General features: G+C 35.9%; 1 protein-coding gene across 1 annotated transcript in view; it reads right to left on the reverse strand.

Moving 5' to 3' along the window:
- The window catches only part of LOC142342403 (uncharacterized), a 67,045-nt gene that overhangs the window by 5,649 nt on the left and 41,677 nt on the right, over positions 1 to 19,719 (reverse strand). The window contains exons 6-10 of the mRNA XM_075393719.1: positions 12,454 to 12,537; positions 9,421 to 9,513; positions 6,779 to 6,935; positions 2,139 to 2,861; positions 1,336 to 1,759 (exon numbers count right to left, since the gene is read on the reverse strand). Coding sequence (XP_075249834.1) covers positions 1,336 to 1,759; positions 2,139 to 2,861; positions 6,779 to 6,935; positions 9,421 to 9,513; positions 12,454 to 12,537 — 1,481 coding nt within the window. The remainder of the gene's footprint in view (positions 1 to 1,335; positions 1,760 to 2,138; positions 2,862 to 6,778; positions 6,936 to 9,420; positions 9,514 to 12,453; positions 12,538 to 19,719) is intronic.

Genomic DNA, 19,719 nt, shown 5'->3' on the forward strand with positions numbered 1-19,719 from the left:
TTTTCAATAGACCACCAGACTTTTTGGGTTAAATTCGGACTGTCATTTTTATGAGACACATTTGCTCTACAAGGAAAAAGCCCTAATGAAGCTTTTTCAAAATTATTATTCGATATTAAAACTCAAGACTCTATTAATCAGGAATTAGGGCATATAAAATTGGCACTACTTAGATGCACACTATTGACCTTTAATTAGTAAATTTTGATAAAACTTAATGTTCAATAAGTGATTTCAGAAGTCATGTTTTTAGTGAGGTAAGTAACGCAATTGACCTAAAAGCAAAAATGACGTCACGAAAACAAATTTTAACTGCAAAGCAGTAGAAGTCACTCAAGTCATTGAAAATTCCAGGAAGTCAGGGTAACGAAACATAAAATCTGTTAGACGAAGTAAAAGAAGATAGCAGGACAAGTTCTGACGTACAATTCAAATAATACGGCATTCAAAAACAAATTGCAAAAAAACTATACAAACTTAATGAGTTTTTTTAATAGTACAAGGAAACACAAAGCCGAATAAAATTCCCTTGAAATTAGAGCAATGAACAGCCCGCAAAACAATGAGCACGTCATAATAGGCTAATAACCGTGTTTCAGATTAAAAAGAAATCAAAAGTGCAAAAAAAATAAGAAAAATGGTTTAAAATTTCTCAATTTTTCTGTCATTTTTCCTAGGAAAAAAATGAATTATACCGACAAAACTTTAATCAATCGGTATCTGAAAATTCCTTAAGTAACAAGCTTCTATTCAAATCGCACTGAAAGCAGTAAAACAAAAAAAAGAGAGGTAAAAAATCATTAAATTTCGTCTAAAAATCAGCAAAACTGATCAAAAACCTTCAAATTAGCATTTAACTCAAATTAACTACTTGAAACCTTCAGTTCCTATCAAAACAAGCCTAAAACTTATACAATATCATAATGAAACCTTATAACCATCAAAAGTTGCCAAAAAACTGCTTTTAAAAGCCGCACGTGAACAAAAAATTTTGCTCGCGTAGAGAAAATGTTTTTACACATCAATTTCTCGCTCTCTCAAAAACAGCGGTATCAACAAAAACCACTCTTTTTGCTCCGCTCTTCACTTTTCTTCAGCACCAATATAATTCCAGATTTTTTCAAAGCGTTTCATTTCCCGCTTCCGAGGTCACTCCAATAAAATTGACTTCTCCAATACTCCTCTTCGAGTCGTAAAAAGACAGCGCCCCAATACATTTCATATTCTTTGAATTGTAAAAAAAAATTAGGAGCGCGATAATAGTCGCCTGGAATTGCTGACGCGGCTATTAAAAATATTCCTGAGATAGACTATAATTTCAGTCCGTGAACTAACCAAATCTCCTTTTCCTGTGATTGAACAACGTCGGGGTTTGCCGACTCTGGGATAAAAGATGACGAAAAGTCGTTCAAGCTGTCTCTGGGTCTCGTGCTACTAAACGCATCTGAAAACTCTTCGCTGGACAATTCGGGATCCGATTCAGTGGTCAGAAAATCAAACATTTTATCAACTTGTTCACACAAACTCCGTTTCATTTCCAGGTCGGGGTGGGTTTTCAACGATTCAGTAGGGTTCTCCATGCTTAGACTGTCACAATGTTCAATCTCGTGTTCGGATCTTTTCTTATTCTCTTCAGGAGTAGGAGATGCTCGTATTGCTTCTGAACTATTCAGGTTTACTTGGCTTTTGCGGACAGGACTCAATCCATTCAAAAACGAGGAGTTCAATGCATCGTTTACTGTTCCCCAGCTTCGAAGACCTGAGAACACATACAAATGATTAGCTTTTCCTGATGTCCAACTACAGGTCACAACGAGAGATTAAGTCATAAACAATTTCTCGCGTTGAACAAACAACAGTTCTCGCTAAACACCTTGTTCAGAGCAAAATTACGAAACTGCCAATAAATTACAATGAGTATATCACGAAAAGGTGCGAAATTATAGGGAAATTCAGTTTGCCTAAGTCACTTCTTAGAAATAAAGAAATTTTATTCTGATTAAGAAAATCTGTACAAGGGAAAAAATTACTAGAGCAAAAAAATTGCTACCAACCTGGAAATTAATGCATTTAAATTTTTGATCGAAACTCTTATACCTGCTTTGAACTTAGTTTTCGGGCAAACATGATTCACTCACCGAATGTTGGCGTCTTCAACTGCAACGTATCATCAGGTGTCAAACAATGCAAACTTTTATGCTTTCGCAGAGTCCCCTCATTAGAATTGATACGCAATAACGTTCTCTGCAACTTTGAATTTCTCGTGGTCGCTATTGCATCTACAATACAAGATCGGTGCTCATTTTCTTTCACGTGTTGAGTTTCCGATTTCTCTTCACAAACATCCGAGAATATGTTACTGTAGGCATTCGACGAGCATTTTGAGGTCTTTTGTTTATATGATAACAATGAACGATCCGATTCTGAGGACATACTGTCAAAACTGCGCAAACTGTTCGATTTGCGTTTGATCGGAAGCGTAAAATGTCCGTTACTGTGAACACTCGACACGTCCGATACGCGTTTGTTAAGTAATCGATTGCATATTTTTTCGTTCGTTATGTCATAATTGGACAAATGATCACTATCGAGGTATTGCAGTCCAGCATGTTTTATTGCACGGTACATTTCTGGATCCATGTTTTCGTAAATCTCATTTTCATTGGGTTGATCCCAAAATTTGAACTCTCCTTGTTTAAAAGGTATAGATATTGAGTTAGATCTGAATGGGTTTAGTTTTACGGGTGGCGGCATCAAAAGTTCATCCGGAATTGTTGCCTGAATATTTTCTGCTTTCATAATCCGCACTTCGAGGGAATCGACGGAACTCAGTTCTGGCGTAGGGATATGTTGGTTAGCACCTAAAGACTCAAAAAATTAGGCTCTTGGGTTTCCTTATATTCGGTTGAACGGATATTCTTTATTGTTAACCTCGGCAAATTTATAAAGAATCAACTAAAACTAACATTATGGTAAAAAAAACAACAAACTTTGACACACATGAATAATAAACACAAAGCTTAGCAATTGAGAACAATTAAAACTTTTACCAACTGGCAAAAAAATTTGCTTTCTGTTCTCTTAAAATTTTGCTTGGTTCAGTGAAATTATTTCACTCAACTGTAAAAACACCGTTAACATTGCCCCTTAATTACATACCAATAATTGAAATGAACTCCTTTTAAGGAACAAAATCATCCACTGAGAACAAACTGAAAAATATTGAGACTGTCAGTTTTATTGCCTTTGTTGTTTTTCTACGTTGTAATTTAGGACAAACTTGAACTGAAAAATGCATTTCTATACGAACCAAGCTTATATTTTGCATGTAACTAGGTAACTGTCTGTACCCGTTTTAATAGTCAGAATGCGCTGATTTTAGGCCATGCTACTTATCACCAAAGGTACCGAACATAACAGGCTAACGTCGCACAAGATTACACTCCAAACACTAGATGAAGCCCAAATCTTCCAGCTTTAATCAAGGAGATGGGGCAGACTTTAGCGGGGAAATAAATTCACTAAGGACTACAGGCCTTGGACAGCATACAACTTCGTAGAAGAGCAGGACAAGGCGAAGTTAAAAAACAATAAAAAAGCAAAATTCAACCTAATGGAAACTCACTGCTGTCATTGAAAATAAACGGCATCGAATCCACTAAAAATATAACTAAAATATGAAATCGCTGTCAATAAGAAACTATCAATCGTTAGAAATATACATCCGGTCTTTAATATAACAACGCGGCATCGTAACAACAATAGCATCAAATAAACGCAAAAATCAAAAATTCATTAACTATTCTAAATAATGAATGGCTTCAATTCATTCGAGACCATTAGCTACAAAGTTGCATCATAAAAACGAATTCAATTTAATTATAAAATTGATGAGACCTGATATTAAAGAGACTGAGTGAAAAGACAGTGAAAAAAACAACAATCACGCGAAACTTTTTTAAAAATCAGTTGTTTAATTTGCTTTCGAACGACAGACGGGAGAAATTTAGAAGGGGCGTGCCGTAGAAAAGTTTGATGGGAGCAAAAACTGGGGGGTTCGAACAAGAAACTGCAGGTGTGTAGCCTGACATCTTAACCACTCAGCTACAAAGGCCTTGATTTCCCTTCGCTCACAATCCCTCTAAGCAATGAACTTCATTTTAGAACGAGATCAATTTATATCACTCAAAAATGAAGAACTAAAGAAAAAGTCACTCAAGAAGTCCAAGAAAATTATCAAAACAGCGTAAAAGCGTCAAGCAAAAACTTTGCACAAAAAAGAGACCAACAGGTTTACAATAATTGCATCAAACTTCGTTCGAGAGCAATTAAATAAACGAAAAACCTTACAAACAGCAGAAATCGAGAAAAGGGAAACAGATGTAGCGCCATATATTCTAAATATAATAATGCGTTTTCAGAAATCTCAACAAATGCATTGACCGCATAATCGTTCTGCTTAGAAACTTTAAAAAATGACTGTTCAATCAATGACCCACTCAATACACAAAACACCAACTGAAAAAACATAAACTGACAAATGTCGGAAGAATTGCTCTTGAACGACAGGCGAGGCAATTTAATTCATCAGGGCTCTATTCTTTATGGGTGCAAAAAATTTGACCCCACCGGGATCGAACCACTGACCTCTCAATCCATTGCCACCCTCACTAACCACTGCGCTACAAGTCAGTTAATTCTGCTACGCCGCAACCGATTTTATATTAGCAACTTCGGAGCACTAGAGATCACTCAAAATGATGAACGAAAGCGTGAAAAAGTCACTTGAGAAGTCAAAAAATGTTCTAGAAGAAAAACGCAAAATTGTCAAGCGAAAGATTTGCATAAACAAAGACACACACGTTTACAATAATTGCTATGAACTGCGTTCAAGAGCAATTAAAAACAAATAAATCTTGCAAAGAGAAAAACCCAAAAAAAATACAAAACTGTACTCTAACAATGAACTTCTTCGTAGAAGCAGTCAAAGAGTAGTTAAAAAACAAACACAGCTGGAAGATTTTTTTTAGAAAACAGCTGCAATAGCTTCAAAGTCTTAATATTACAAGGAAAAGAATTAGAGCATAGTTGAGAGAAAACTCATTCAAGTAAAAACTCCACAAAAAGAGAAGACGTGACCGCACACAACTCAATTGAATTTGTATGAGAACGAAAACAGTCCAATTTTAAGTGAGCGTGACGTCAATTGGTTGTAAAAAAAAGGTCTTGACAAAGGAACCCAAGCTGTAGCTATTGCAGCTATCAGCAAGAAAAGTAAGGCAAATCGCTCAGAAACAGAGGAAGTAGGCTAAAACTGATTTAATTTAATCAACCAGTCGTGTGGGGGGAGGGGGAGGGTGTAGCTTATAGGGAGAAACTGAATTCGCTAAGGGGGCTTCTTCAAATGACGTCATTAGATGCTGTAATATACCACTAAGTAAAAAAATGACACCAATTTTGATAAACTTTTAAGATGAATTTTGGTAGTAAACTGCCACTACTTGAGCTCAGCATCTGAAAAATGTGAAGAAAGAGTAATAAGATCAAGCAGCGAGTCAAAGGAGTAAAAGTAGAAAAGTCGAGCAAAAAATCGGCATGAAATAGGCACAATCGTTGCTTCCAATTTCGTTCAAGAGCAATTAAAAATTCATCTTTAACCCAGACATTAGCCAAATACTACAAAAATAACGTCAAGCAAATTGCTCTCCATCTACCAGAGAGTGGTTGGCTTCGAAAGTAACCAGCTGGGGTTTTTGGAGGCCAGCAGCAGGAGTCGAATTCGGAGGAATTTGGACTGTTGGGTTTGGAGCGATGTGGAGGGGTGTTTGGTTTGGAGTGATGAGGGGATTAGGTTGGAGGTATGTGGGGGGAGAGCGTTGAATGGATGAACTGCTTTCTAAGGACAGACGGGAGCGATTTAAATTAGAGTGGGCATAGCTTGGAAATAGTTCATAAGTGCAAAAAAGCTTTCCCACTGTGGTTTTTAACCCAGACATTCAGGTTTGCAGCCTGACATCTTAACCACTCAGCTACGAAAGATTTGATTTCTCTTCGCTCACAAACCCTTTAAAAGCAGTGAAATTCATTTCAGAACAAGAGTAATTTAGATCACTCAAAAAAATGAAGAACTAGCATCTAAAACCACAAAAATGCTTCAAAACGTACAATTACTGGCTAGTATAATTGTAGAAACCCACTTTGATTGATAGATTTTTTAAAAGAGGCTTTTTTGACTTTTGTTGAGCAGATTTTGACTTTTGCTCAGCATATTGACCTAAACACTAAATTTCACGTGCAGCATTCGACTTAACATCCAGTCGAGAGAGGTCACAGAAAAGAGAGGTCACCACAATCTCTTTGAGTCGGAAAAACGACATCGCCCCAACACAATCCAAATCCTCGGGATTGTAAAAAAATAGCAGCACAATAACAGAACATTGACTACCTTAGCGTTCTGTTACATTGACCACCTTAAGAACTTTGGAGGATAGATCTGATTTATTAAATTGATGTTGATTACAATGGTTTATGATAAAATAATTATTTAGTTTTCGTTTTTCAGTTTTCCTATTCTGTCATCTCAAAGTCTTGGTGTACTAGCTAGATTTAGGTAATTTTTGGAACAATATTGGAAAACCTAAAAATTATTAAAGTTGATAGATCAAGTTATGCTACATCAAGTTATCACAGAATGCTAGAACGGGAGCAGAGAAAATTGTTATTGGTGAAAAGACTGCCCAACTAATTGCAGTTATAGTGATACCAGAAAAGTACTGACCAGTAGTAATGATATGATGAGATGAGGTGTGCACAGCAGTTGTGATATTCGTAGAATTACTAGTCGTGGTGGTGGTGGTAGTAGATGCGATGTCAGTTTGATTAATTTGCAACTCTCTCACTACCTCTGAAAACTCGGGTCGCTCCAGTGGATCCACCTACAACAAGCAATAACTTGTTCAACTTTTTCCTTTTTCAAGGAAGAAACAAGCCAATAACAAACAACAATAAAAATGTTTTACTTAATTTACACGCTATTACTTTAGTTGCGTTATAATAACAAAACTGCATTTTTGACTTCTTTACTTGAGTTGTCATCAGCCACTGACGCGTTAAAATTATAGTTTTAAAGTGTTAAGTACTGTTACCACTACCTTTGTTAGGCATTTCTTGAGCAAGTTACAACGGCCTTGAAATCGGTGAAACCATAAAAAGCATGGATAAAACAGAGGATACCTAATCAACCCGAGATTACAGTTGCGGGGGTAATAAAAAATTGAGTTTTTTTAAGATGGCTGAAGGTAATAACTTATGATATTAGCCAAGTACTCAATAAGTACTCAATTAGACATCAAATAATCAAATCCGATGAATTCACTATCGCAATAAACGGATCGTTTGGCGAGATGTACTGCTGACTTAATTAAACATTAACCATGAGTTTTCAAAAATCAAGTAAATTAAAGGTTATATAAAAAAACCTTTTTAAATGAAAATACTTAAAACTGCAAAAATAATGCCACCAAATTATCACTTTCATAAACAATTTTGCTGTCACAGCAACATCTGCTCAAAATTTCCAATTTTAACAGGTGAAGCCAAGAACAAGACTAAAGTTCTTGCAGAGCTGAAAACAAGCAATTGCATATAATGCTAACAGCAGAATTAAAATTGACAAGAAATCTGCTGTATTTTTCAAATCATTTTTGAAAAAATGCATATTTATTTTTTGCCAAGCACAAACTTACATAGAACTTACACATAACAAACAAACCAAAAGAATTAAAAAGTAGACAAATCAGATCAAGATGCAACACAAAATTCAACCTTGCGTTTCCGATAACTCACAACATACCTTAACCGAATGCCCGGACTTCATCAGTTTGGCCCATTTCTTTCAACTGAATGACAACTTCAATTGCACTTAAATAATGATCAGAAGAAAATTACGAAGGAGACCAACATCAACAGGACTCATGTAATTGCAAGAAACTTAAAACTCCTTCGACAGCAGATAAAAAGATAGGCCAAATATAGCATTCAATATTTTTTTTTAAATCAGAGGGAAATTGTAGCTCACTGAATAGCTTACGCTACTATTAACAAACAGAATAAATAGAACTGGTATAACAGAATAAATAGAACAAAATTTATTATGGCTCAAAATAATACCCGCATAAATTTGAAAAACAATCCATCGACTTGGAGAAAAAATTGAAGTAAAACAAGTGATATAAAAAGCACCTTTAGTTTTTGGAATCTTGACTGAAACTAAGTTCAGTTTATTACGAGTCCCACTCCAAGAATTCCTCAGATGACGGGAAATTATACAGGAGATAAATAACCTAATGGAGGTTTCATTCGCTCACAGAAGACCACGGATTCAAATAACTAGTAATTAGATAACAAAAAATTCCGGTGGTATTTTGGTGTGCAAGCCCTCTAATGAAAAGGAAATTTGAAACAAGGCTGACCTTTCAAAAATAGATTATAATTGGGAATACGGCTTCTCAAAACCACACAGGGCGTTAAAGTGGTTTCAGATTACACTTTCAACAAAAAAAAACTTTCCCAGGTTGTTTCATCAACGCTAAATGAATTACTACCAGATACACAAATTTTAATTTGTAAAAGCACTCAAGGCATATGCTGTGCATAATTGCAGTTCGCTCAAGTTGATGCAAAAACGACGCATAACCTTGAATCAAAGCTACAATTAAGCGCAAATTCAGTTTCCTTCAGGGGCGGGGATTAGAAACATTTGCAGACGAAATCAAAGTTAGATGTTTCATTTTTCTATCAAACGATTAAAATACAGTTCCGACGTCACCATTTCAAAAACCATTTGCAAAACTCAAAATTCTTAACTCAAAATCTAATACATCGCGATTACCGCCTCAATAGACCGAAAATACAAAAAATAGATCAAAGCCTTGTCGCTTCGCTTAAGAACCCAAGTTTATGAAATTTACAGCCAGGGGAAGAAAATGCATTCTCTTAACTCATCAAGCGGAAATTGTTGTTTTCACAAAATCCGCGACACCATTAAAAGTAATCAAGTAACTGCGTAAAATTATTTGAACTACTGCAGCTTTAGGTGATGAAAATAACAAAGGATATAGTAGCAGCTTAGAAACCCATTTACTGCCATTGCTGATGGTTAAAACGCAAAAATAACCAACGAATTGTCAAAATTTTCTACGAATTCTATCAATTCAATGAATTCTATCCGTGATTATTTTAAAAAATTTAATAATCTTAATTTTAGAAAAGCTTAAAATCGGGAGAAATGATAGGGGTTAAGTAAATAGGGGTGAAAAAAGGGGACACTAAGAACACCCATAAAGAGAAAAGCAGGACCCAAATGATTGGTGATAGAACAAATTAAGCTACGGGAATTGTAGAATTTCAATACAATTTTACCTCAGTGCAGTGCTCCATTATGGCTCTCATACTGCGAGGACAATTAAGTTGATGCAGCATCCCAGTGAATAGATCCCAGTCAACTCCAAACTCCTATAATAAAATCTATTTTAGAAAACAATTAACAATTAGTATTTGTATATTGATAAAGCCTTTGCTAACCCCCGCAAGAAACAATAACGGCATTTTTTAAATCTGGGTAACAATATCTGAACATAAATGACCAACATAACTTAAGTCCTAAGACTATCTAGCCTAAGCTTAGTTGACTACCGTCGGTGGACAAAGATAAAAGCAAGTGGGTGTGTCCAATTTTCACAAAATTGCTCTTCACTCTAATAATTACTCCTCAAAAGTTCCTCAACAGCTTCGATGAACCTTTCACTCAGAACATAATTAGGCTTTAAAAGAGAGCTACAGAGCAACTTAACGCCCCCGTCTTTTCCAAACTATCCCGTTTATTTCGACAAACTCAAATCTCAAGCGAGCGAAGACCAAGAACGGTCAAGCCAAAATTGTGCATTAAAAGACGTAAATAGACACGCAAAAAATAACTCCAATCTCTGTTTGAGAGAACATAAAGATTGAGCATAACAATGTCCATAGCTAAGTAGAAAAAACCGTATCTGGATTGAGAAAGCAATTACCAAAATGTGAAAACTTTTAGGAAAATTCAATATTTTTTTGAATTTTCTCTACAAAAACAGGAATAATAATTTTCATAAGTTAATATAGCAGATCCAATAGTTATGCAGAAATAGTGAAAAATTGCTTACGCGAATCCGAACAGCTATGTTTCATTCGCAAAGAAATCAAAAACTCGTTGTTAAAATGTAGTATTAGATTGCCGAAACAAGCTACGAGAGCCTCCAGCAGTCATTTACTGTAATATTATAAAATTCAAAAATCTCAGTTCTTGCCTTTGTGACGAAAAGATAGGAAAAAAGGATCAAAGATGTTAGGACGAAAAACTAAAAAAGGATAAAAAGCTTACATTTTTCACGAATACGATGATCCTTAGAATTATATCGGTCTAAGAGCGCATTCTTTCAATACAGTGTGCGTGGAAAAAATGCAGGTGCGCTAGGTATTCAGATATTGATCTGGCAAAATTAGTCGAGAAAATTTTTAAGTTGGATAGCCTTCAAAATGGCAACTTTGTTTCCATTCTACAAATATAAGACTACCTAGCCGGCCATTTGCTTAATTCAGCTTCTAATATGAATGCTATTAAGCTTAACACTAATGCCAGCTAGCAATCGCTCTAATGGACTTTGATAATCTCATGCACTATGAAATAATGACCGGGTATTATTGCTTTGTCCCACTTCTTTTGATCTTGCTCTCTCAACCTTTATCGTATTCACTAAGATGCAAAAAAATTGAGTAAACGATTTTAAATCTATTTAGCCGAAACAGTGAGTGCGGTATGACAAAAGTCAGAAAGCAAAAAACCTGATCGAAAGGTACGAAAAAAGGAGAGAGCCCAAATAAGAGCCGTTGAGACGCTGACGGCGGTTATTGACCATAAACCAACTGACATCGGGTCGGATCAATTCCTATCGAAGTACAGGACGGACAACTTAATTTACAGGGGACGTAGATACGAAATGATATATAGGTATAAAAACGTCCCGCATGTCTTCGAATCCCGGAGTTCTGTGATCCCAGTTCGACATTTTAAAGACAAAGATACAATGGCTTTGATTCTCTTAAGCTCACAATCGCTTTTATACCAGCAACAAACTTCATTTGAGAATGAGAGCAACTTAGATCACTCAAAAATTAAGAACTAAAAGAGTGAAAAAGTCTCCCAAGAAAGTCTCTCAAACAATGATCTAAAAAAGCGCAAAAATTGTTGAGCAAAACTTTGCATAAAAAAAGGGCACACATGTTTACAACAATTGCTTCAAATTTTGTTCGAGAGCAACTAAAAAATTTGAATCTTGGCTTTAGGATTAACTTTTTTTGCTGATTTGTTTTTCAACAGATTAAAAAGACGTTTTAAAAATTCACAGTTAGGTCCGATAGCTGCTGTTGTGATCAGCAGTCGCTTCAGATGCTCGCACAAAACTACCTGCAAGCAATTTGGAGAAGGTAGAAAAAAGGAAAAGCTTGCTTATGTCGTCACTATCAGTCGTCATTGAGAGTTGGCCATTAATCACGCAATTGAAGACGGACGATGGCCATCCTTTATTCATCTTTCGGATAAGCTATGACCTCTTTATTTCATGGAGTTAAAATAGTTGTAGAAAAGAACAACATACATGAGCGAGTAACGTCGGACGAAATGCTCTCAAAAACAGATCGAAACTTGATTAAGATAGGAGTGGAGGGGGTTTGCTTATAGTTAGCATTGGCGTGGCGGTCATTAGCTAGGAAGCTTCTAATTATGTTAAGAGATCCTTATAGAACTAAATCAAAAACGTTTTAAAACATTGAAACCAATTTGAACGCAATATTCATTTAAATTTTAGTAACAAGCTGTCGTCGAAGGGATGCAGTTGATCACAATTATGAATGAGAGAGCATTGTAGATCACACAAAACTCAGTCTAAAAGTCAGAGAGACAAAAGTCAATCAATAAATCAATCAAAAAATGACGAAATACACAGGACTACAATAATTGCTTCGTTCGAGAGTAATTAAAAAGATAAATGATAGCAAAAAAAGTGTTTATGCAAAGCGTACACTAAGTTCGATCCAATATTATGCTTCTAAAAAATTTTAGCTTCTAAATTGATGGTTAATAAGCTTACAATACTAATCATATCCAATAGACTGTTGATAATCTAGTGACATTGTCTTATTGACCAGGCTTTGGCTGCTCAATTTCTTTTCACTCTGATCTCCTAACCACGACCTTAATTGGATGCAGCGTGACTTCGTTGAATCAATTCTACACCCTACGAGGAAATAACTCTATACACTTCATGGGACAGAATATGAAATATCAAATAAAATGAACTTGATTTCAAAAAGACACGATTCCCAACAAAGCTTCATAAAATACAATTTAACAGTAGTACTAACATTGGTTCGTGGCAGGACATCCGGGTCGGCATCTATTTGCCCAGAGAGCTCACAGAGGACAATGCCATAGGAGAACACATCCACCTAATCAAACAGTCACACTCCTAGGTAGTCTAAGTAATTGAGAGAAATAAACAAAAACAAAGAAACACATTTAAGAAATAAAACACTAAAAGAATTACCAATTCTACAATTCACATTTCTTAACAGAGAAAACTGATAGCTAAAACTGAGTTTAAGTTGATAAAGTTGGTGTTAAGAAAGGTTAATTGCAGAATTGGCAATTCTTTTCTTTTCGTATTTCAATTCTTTAACTTGTTTTTTATTTCTCTCAATTACTTAGACCTACTGTAGCAGTGTAAATTTGAAACATTTTAAACGTTCTCAAAAAGTGTTGTTCATCATTGTAATATTTGTAAACATTGCCTTTTAACCATGTTCTGTATCTTTCAGTTCCTACACAAAGGAACTAACTGTTTTTTCTTCACACTCTAATAATCAATCTTGAAATCTGACTGTTTTACTTGACGGCTGTGACGCAAACAAGCTTTCTATACTTAACATGAGAAGTACAAATTGCGTGACTCGGATAAAGTCGCAGAACTCCTGACAATCGTTGAGCTCCGCGAAGCTTATTGATATGCAGTCACGCAACCTTGCTTCAAACAAGCTCAGAATGCAAAAAACGTTGATCAATTTTCGAAAAAACAATTAAATCGGGGAAAGAAAAACTTGTTTTAATTGAAGAAGGTGCGATCAGTCCATAGATCTCAAACTTCAAAACAAAAATTTACGTTTCTTTTCTCCGAGTATAGATATGCAAATCATTTTTGTCGCCTCTCCTCAACAACGCGTCTCCAGCTTTAAAAAACTAATTACTCTCTACAATGAGAACAAAACACCATCACAGGTGAAAAAAACTCACGTTAATTATTAAAAAAAACATAACCGACTACCGTCGGGCGAATTGCTCTCAAAAGACCAGCGAGCGGTTGGTTTCGTCAGTAGCTAGCTAGCTACGGTTTAGTGAGGCTAACTCTAAGTGCCATCTTTCACACCTTGAGTATACCAACTGATTGATTCTTTGTTACACAAGCCATTCCAATTTATAATAGTCTGCCTTTTAGTATCAGACTATAAATTTCGAGAGCTTCCTTAAAAAAAGTGAAGGAAAAAATTTGGAAAATAGGAACCCAAAATTAACTGGCATGCAAACGATTGATTGCAGTTTTTAAATATAACCGACTAACTTCGGACGAGTTGCTCTCAAACGACCGGCGAGCGGTTGGCTTCATCAGATAGGCACGGTTTAGTGAGGCTAGCTTTAGATTAATCGCAGGGGCGTAAGGTGAGCGCAGCGGGGGTGCAAAAGTGGATGGGGGCTGATGTGGGAGCGGTGGGTGGGAGTGTGTGATCAATTTCTAAGAACCGCACTGCACACCAGAAAAATAGGTCTCGAAAACGGTTTCAGTTAATCGCATACTTGAAAACTACTGGGCTGAATGGCTCTAAGAGAACTTAATACAAACTGGGCGCTACCTCTATCCCGCTTCTAAAGACGAAAGTCAAATGGCTGAGACGAAAAACAGGCCGAGTGAAAAATTGCATGAGACAAACAGGATTAATATATATGTGCCACAAACGGCTGTGAGAGCAGTTAACAATGATTTCCTAAGAAGCGCATTAAGTCATTTATGATAAAAACATTTCCACTGTAAATTGTTAATGAGGATCAGAGATGATGATAATACGCCACATAACAGCAGCTGAAGTGCGGCATCAACAACGTGATATAACGTGACCAAGAAAGAGAAGGAAAGAACCTCTAAACGACAGATAAAGAAAGAAAGGAAAATTTTCCATGATGGGATTTGACTCTGCAGCTTTCTAGCCTTGTTAGTAAATAAATCATATAGAAAAACTGAAAAAGGCAAACTTAAACACAGAAGTTTCCAGCTTCGGAGTAAAAAAAGTCTACAACCATTTTTTGTCTCGAAAGTTCTGTCAAGTAAATCATCTCCAAGACTTAAAAAGCTTTGCTGGCCAGTAATGGTCGTTAAACTCAGCAGAAGATAAAAAAAATTTGAAAAATTTGTGGAACCAATTGCAAATTTTAACAAATTTTACAAAAATTTAAGATATTAATATCTTAAGAATCATTTCATTGTCTCAAAAGACTATCCAAATTCCATGCTTCAAGCAACGATCCATACACTTGTAACATCAAAAATTTTCCGAAAAATTGAAAATTTACTTTATCAAAAATTACTAAAACTGGAGCCATTTAAATATTGATAACCATTCCACTAACTCTAGAAACAATGCGACAGCTGATCATACAACCTTGTAAGAGGTCCCTAGGACCCTGGTGACGGAAAAAATTCAAAAACATGAAAAATTTGCAAAAAAATGCTAGAATTCGTGATATTAAAATCTTGAAAAACATTCTGTGGATATCTATAAACTATGCAGTGCAGTAGCATATTAACAAACCCTAGAGGAATCTCCGTGGCTCTTGAAGCTAGAGAAACTTAAAAATAACAAAACATGGAAAAATTTATTATTAAAAAAAATGGTAAAACTTGTGACATTATAAAGTTAAAAGACTATTCTATGGCAGATAGAAAATGGTCAGTATCTTATTATCAAACCACTTAGGAGGATTTCTGGCCCCTGGGTCTGGATTTAACTGAATAAGGAAAAATAAATGTCAAAAAAATAAAAAAATTGCATGTTTTTTTCAAGAAAAAAGCTAAAATTCGTGCTGTTGATAAGTTGAAACCATTCCATTACCGCTAGAAAATATGCAGTAACCTATTATTATAACCTAGAGGAGGTTCTTTGACACCTGGGACTTAAAAAATCCTAAAACGTCCAAAATCTTCAAAAAGCTTGAAAAAAATTGTGAGAATAAGTATAAAATTGCATGTTTTTAGCGATCGGTTATTCGAACATAACCACGGGGGTTCCACCGGGTGGCTGTTGAGGAGGGAGGGGGTGGGCCATTGTGCGATGGGGGGGGGGGTAAACATTGGAGGGGTCTTCAACCTCTAAGAACCGCCCTTCACACCATAATTATAAGTCTCCAAAACAGATTGAGCTGAAACAGAGCTGAAAGGCTCTCAGAGCACTTATTGCCCGCTGGGCGCTACCTGTTTATCCCGTTTTCGGAGAAGAAAAGTCAAAAGCGTCAGACGAAAAATCAGTCAAGCGATAAATCGCATAAAAGAAGATCGACAGGACTAATATAATTCCTACAAACTTCGTTTGAGAGCAATTAAAAATAAAGAAAAATTGATGGCAGCCTCAACTTTATCTCAGGATCAACGTGTTCTAATTTGGTGTTCAATAAAAATGGTGAATCATGCCACCAAATTCGAAAAAAATAAGCTTAACACTGATACCAGTCTTAATTCCCGCATTCTATCGGCCTGTCCAGTTTCGCCTTTTGAGAATAAACGTAATGGCGTAAACTTGCCAAATCAAGTCTAAATTCAATTGAGCTGAAGCAGTGTGTGGGGTAAGTCAGAAGTCAAACGTGAAAAAGATGATTTATGTAAAACGAAAAGAAAAAGAATTTTAAAAAATCATAGCAGACGTCCCGTCCCGAATTACAATCCAAACAATTAGGCAAAGTAAAAATCATATATAACTTCAGGTAGTCAATATAACATACAGCAATAAAAAATTTAGACGGTAAACTGCCGGAAAATGGCCGTGGTTGTCCCCCTCAACCGACACATCGGGATTGGAAAAAGAATGATAAAAATTGACAGAATTTTTTGTGTTCAGATATTTTTTTGTGCAGTTTCAGTTAGACAATGAAATGCTACGTGATAGCTTCTAAACTGACAGCTTTGAAGCCCTATAAAGCTATATTAATTCCAGCTGTCATTGCACTAATGAACTTTGATAAAATTGTGTACGATTAATTAATGACCTGGCCTTATGGGTTTATCCCGTTTCCTTCAATTTTGCTCTTTTCAACTTCACATGAGTAATCCATTAAAAAACTCAAAATCCATTCAGTTCAAGCAGTAAGTGAGGTAAGACAGCAGTCAAATATCAAAATTCGTGAAATGAGCAAAACAAAAAAGTGATCTGGAGGCAACGTGAATAAAATAGAGCCCCTAAATAGGCGTTGACAGGCCGACGGCCGCTATTGAACACCAAATTAATCAAAAACGTATAAACAACTTAGCAAACAATTTTTGAGAAGTCCTTTGAGGAAAAATCATTGACACTCTTAACAAGATGACTAGTAGACGTTTAAAAAGCAAGTACATAAAAAATGAAAAATATATCTGTAGGAAAAAAATGAGACGCAAAGTAAAGAACAACAGATAAAAACAAAAATACGAGGTAAACTTTTCTGAAACCTTTATAATAAGCGACGTAAAACTGATTGAAAAATGTAAATACAACACGAATCACTGGACTATAAAACCTTTGGTTATTGGAAGGTGCATAAAAAATTAAGAGCTAGATCTCTGGAAAAATTTAACAAAATTAACAATTAAGATATGACCAAAAATAAAACTCAACAAGATCTGACTTCAACACAAATTTAAAAAATTTGATAACTGTTCAAAAGGTTCAATCTTGACCCAATTAAGAACAGCGAGATCCGTCAATAGTGAGACTAATGGTCTAGAAAAAATAGTTTTTGAAAACAAATGGTAGTATAACTTTTAGCTAAGGGAAGTAAAGAATATTAGACACAAGCATTAGCTATGTGTGTGCTTTGTTCTGCGTTATCCAGAAAATCTATAACATATGTAATTACAGAAACAAAGTAGCCATACACCAAGAAACCCAACAAGCATTCAAAACTGAAGCGAATCCTCGAGTTTAAATCTCTTGAAAAATGGTGTCAAAGTATGTCGCGAAAAATGGAGTCAAAATATCTGATTTAAAAAATCTTTTTTAAACTCCGAAGCAAGTATGCGCAAGTAACTTATACAGTTATTTTCAACTCAATGAACTGCTACCAGCTCACCAAAAAACAAAAAATGTACAACCAACAAACATGCAGAGAACAACCGATGAAAGTGGCAAATGAAGGACAAAGTTAAGAAACAATGTTCTCTGAAAAGACCTTTTTTAAAAATTAAGCTACTTCCCAACCGTTATTCTGGGAAAAACATTCATTACTTCTGCTATATTAGTCACCTAACCAGTTACTGACAGAGACATGTCATTTCTGAGACTAAGTATCAAGACAACAACAAAGCCAACAAGCATGTAAAACTAAAACAAATCCTTGCCAACTTTTTTTGAAGTATGTAAAAAAGTGTGTAAAAAGATGTAAAAGTGTCTCAAAGTATGTAAAACTGTTACATAGGAAGAAACAACCTCAAATAGAAATAACAATGTCTCACTAGAGAGGCAAGTAGACCTTTCATTAACGAGACACTCGTCGGCAAACAAAAATGACAAATAAGGGCAAAACACACAAAAAAAGATGTCAGTCAAACTCGTAAAACGGTTTGATATGAACGGGCCTTTAAAAAAAACCCTCAATCATGCTTCCTAAAGGCGCCAGTGAGAACTACCCTTGCTGAGACTAAGTAACAGTACAACGAAAACATCTACAAAAACGAGTAAAGTAAAAAAAACTACTCTATTAATAACAACCCTTAACTGTGCTTTGAAGAAGTCAAGGAACGCAGCTATACATTATAAACACATGTGAATCACTTTTTGCAACTGTTAGCAAAGAAAATCAGGGAAAACAGCAAAAATGGTACTCAAATTTCAGCATGTGAAAAGAGTGCTCTCAAGAAACACACTGTTTCAGTCACCTACCCAGTAACTGGCAGAGACATGTCAAACAGCAACTAAATGATGCAAACAAAAACCCGACAATGGAATTTTTAATAAACTAGCCTTGTAGTGTCTGCTCGTAAGTAGTAACATTCACAGACTAGCTCCAAGATAAGGATTGAATGAGAAAAACTACAGCGAGTAACAAAACATTAGAAGTAGGCAAAAAAACAACGACATTGCCCAAAATTTGTTTAAAATTACTCCATTTTTTAAACAGAACAACTCAAAATATATATCAATTCAACAAAAGAGAGCAAAATACGAAATACCAACGAATTTGAACCACAAAACTCCTAGAGGCTATTAAAAAACTAAAGAAGCATATTAAAGCTGTTGAAAAAAGCGCCCAATGAGGAATAATGTTGAGAACTGAATTTATTGCAATAAAATTTGTTTCAGGTGGTCAAAAATGCTTGCAGAGACATCATTACTAGCTAAGATAAATGCGTAAACTATAATTAGCGTAAAAATAGAAACAACTGCCCTCAAAAAGACGCACAAGGTAGAAGAATTTGCGGGTTTAGCAAAAATTTCACAGCTAATCCCGCTTCTTCTCAAAAATGCGGCATCAACGGAATACCACTCTTCTTCTTTCGGCTCTTCAGCTATTTGACATTAAAAATTGTTTTTATGCATATCTTTTCCTGTATCAAATACACTCCAAAAAGACTATCAAAAAATAGCCATTATTAGTCTCCTGAAAGGACTAAAAGTAGATGCTCACTTATGCCTCAGCCAACAACTCTCTAATCATAACCGACTAACGTCGGGTGAATTACTCTCAAACGACCGGCGAGCGGTTGGCTTCATCAATAGCTGGCCACGGTTTAGTGAGACTAGCTTTAGCTTAATCGAAGGAGCGCGAGGTGAGCGCAGCGGGGGGTGCAACGAGGGGGAGCGAGCAACGTTGGGAGGGGGATCTTTGGCTGCACGGTGCCTAACGATGTTTAGGCGTAAGGATTGGGGGGGGGGGCTGATGTGCGGGGGGGGGGGGGGGCAGGGTCGGGGTGGGTTCAATTTCTACGAAACCTCCTTCAAACCATAAGTATAAGTCTCCAAAACAGTTTCTGTGACTCGCAAACTTGGAGACTAAGGAGCTGAAAGGCTCTAAGAGAACTTAACGCCAACTGGGCGCTACTTCTTTATCCCGTTTCTGAGGACAAAAAGTCAATTGGGTCAGACGAAATAGCAGTCAAGTGAAAAACCGCCAAAAAAGACCAACAGGACTAAAATAATTGCTACAAACTTCGTTTGAAAGCAATTAACAATGATTTCCTAAAGGGCTAGTTAAGTCATTTATGATTTCAAAAAATTTTTAAACATTACGTTAATTCAGCGTTAATGAGATTAATAGATGACGAAATCAAGTGACACAACAGCAGCTGGAGAGGGGCATCAAAAGAGTTAAGGAAAGAGAGAGAGAGAGAGAGAGAGAGA

The sequence above is a fragment of the Convolutriloba macropyga genome, chromosome 7, assembly GCF_964194025.1.
Source record: "Convolutriloba macropyga chromosome 7, txConMacr16.3, whole genome shotgun sequence".
NCBI lineage: Eukaryota > Metazoa > Xenacoelomorpha > Acoela > Convolutidae > Convolutriloba > Convolutriloba macropyga.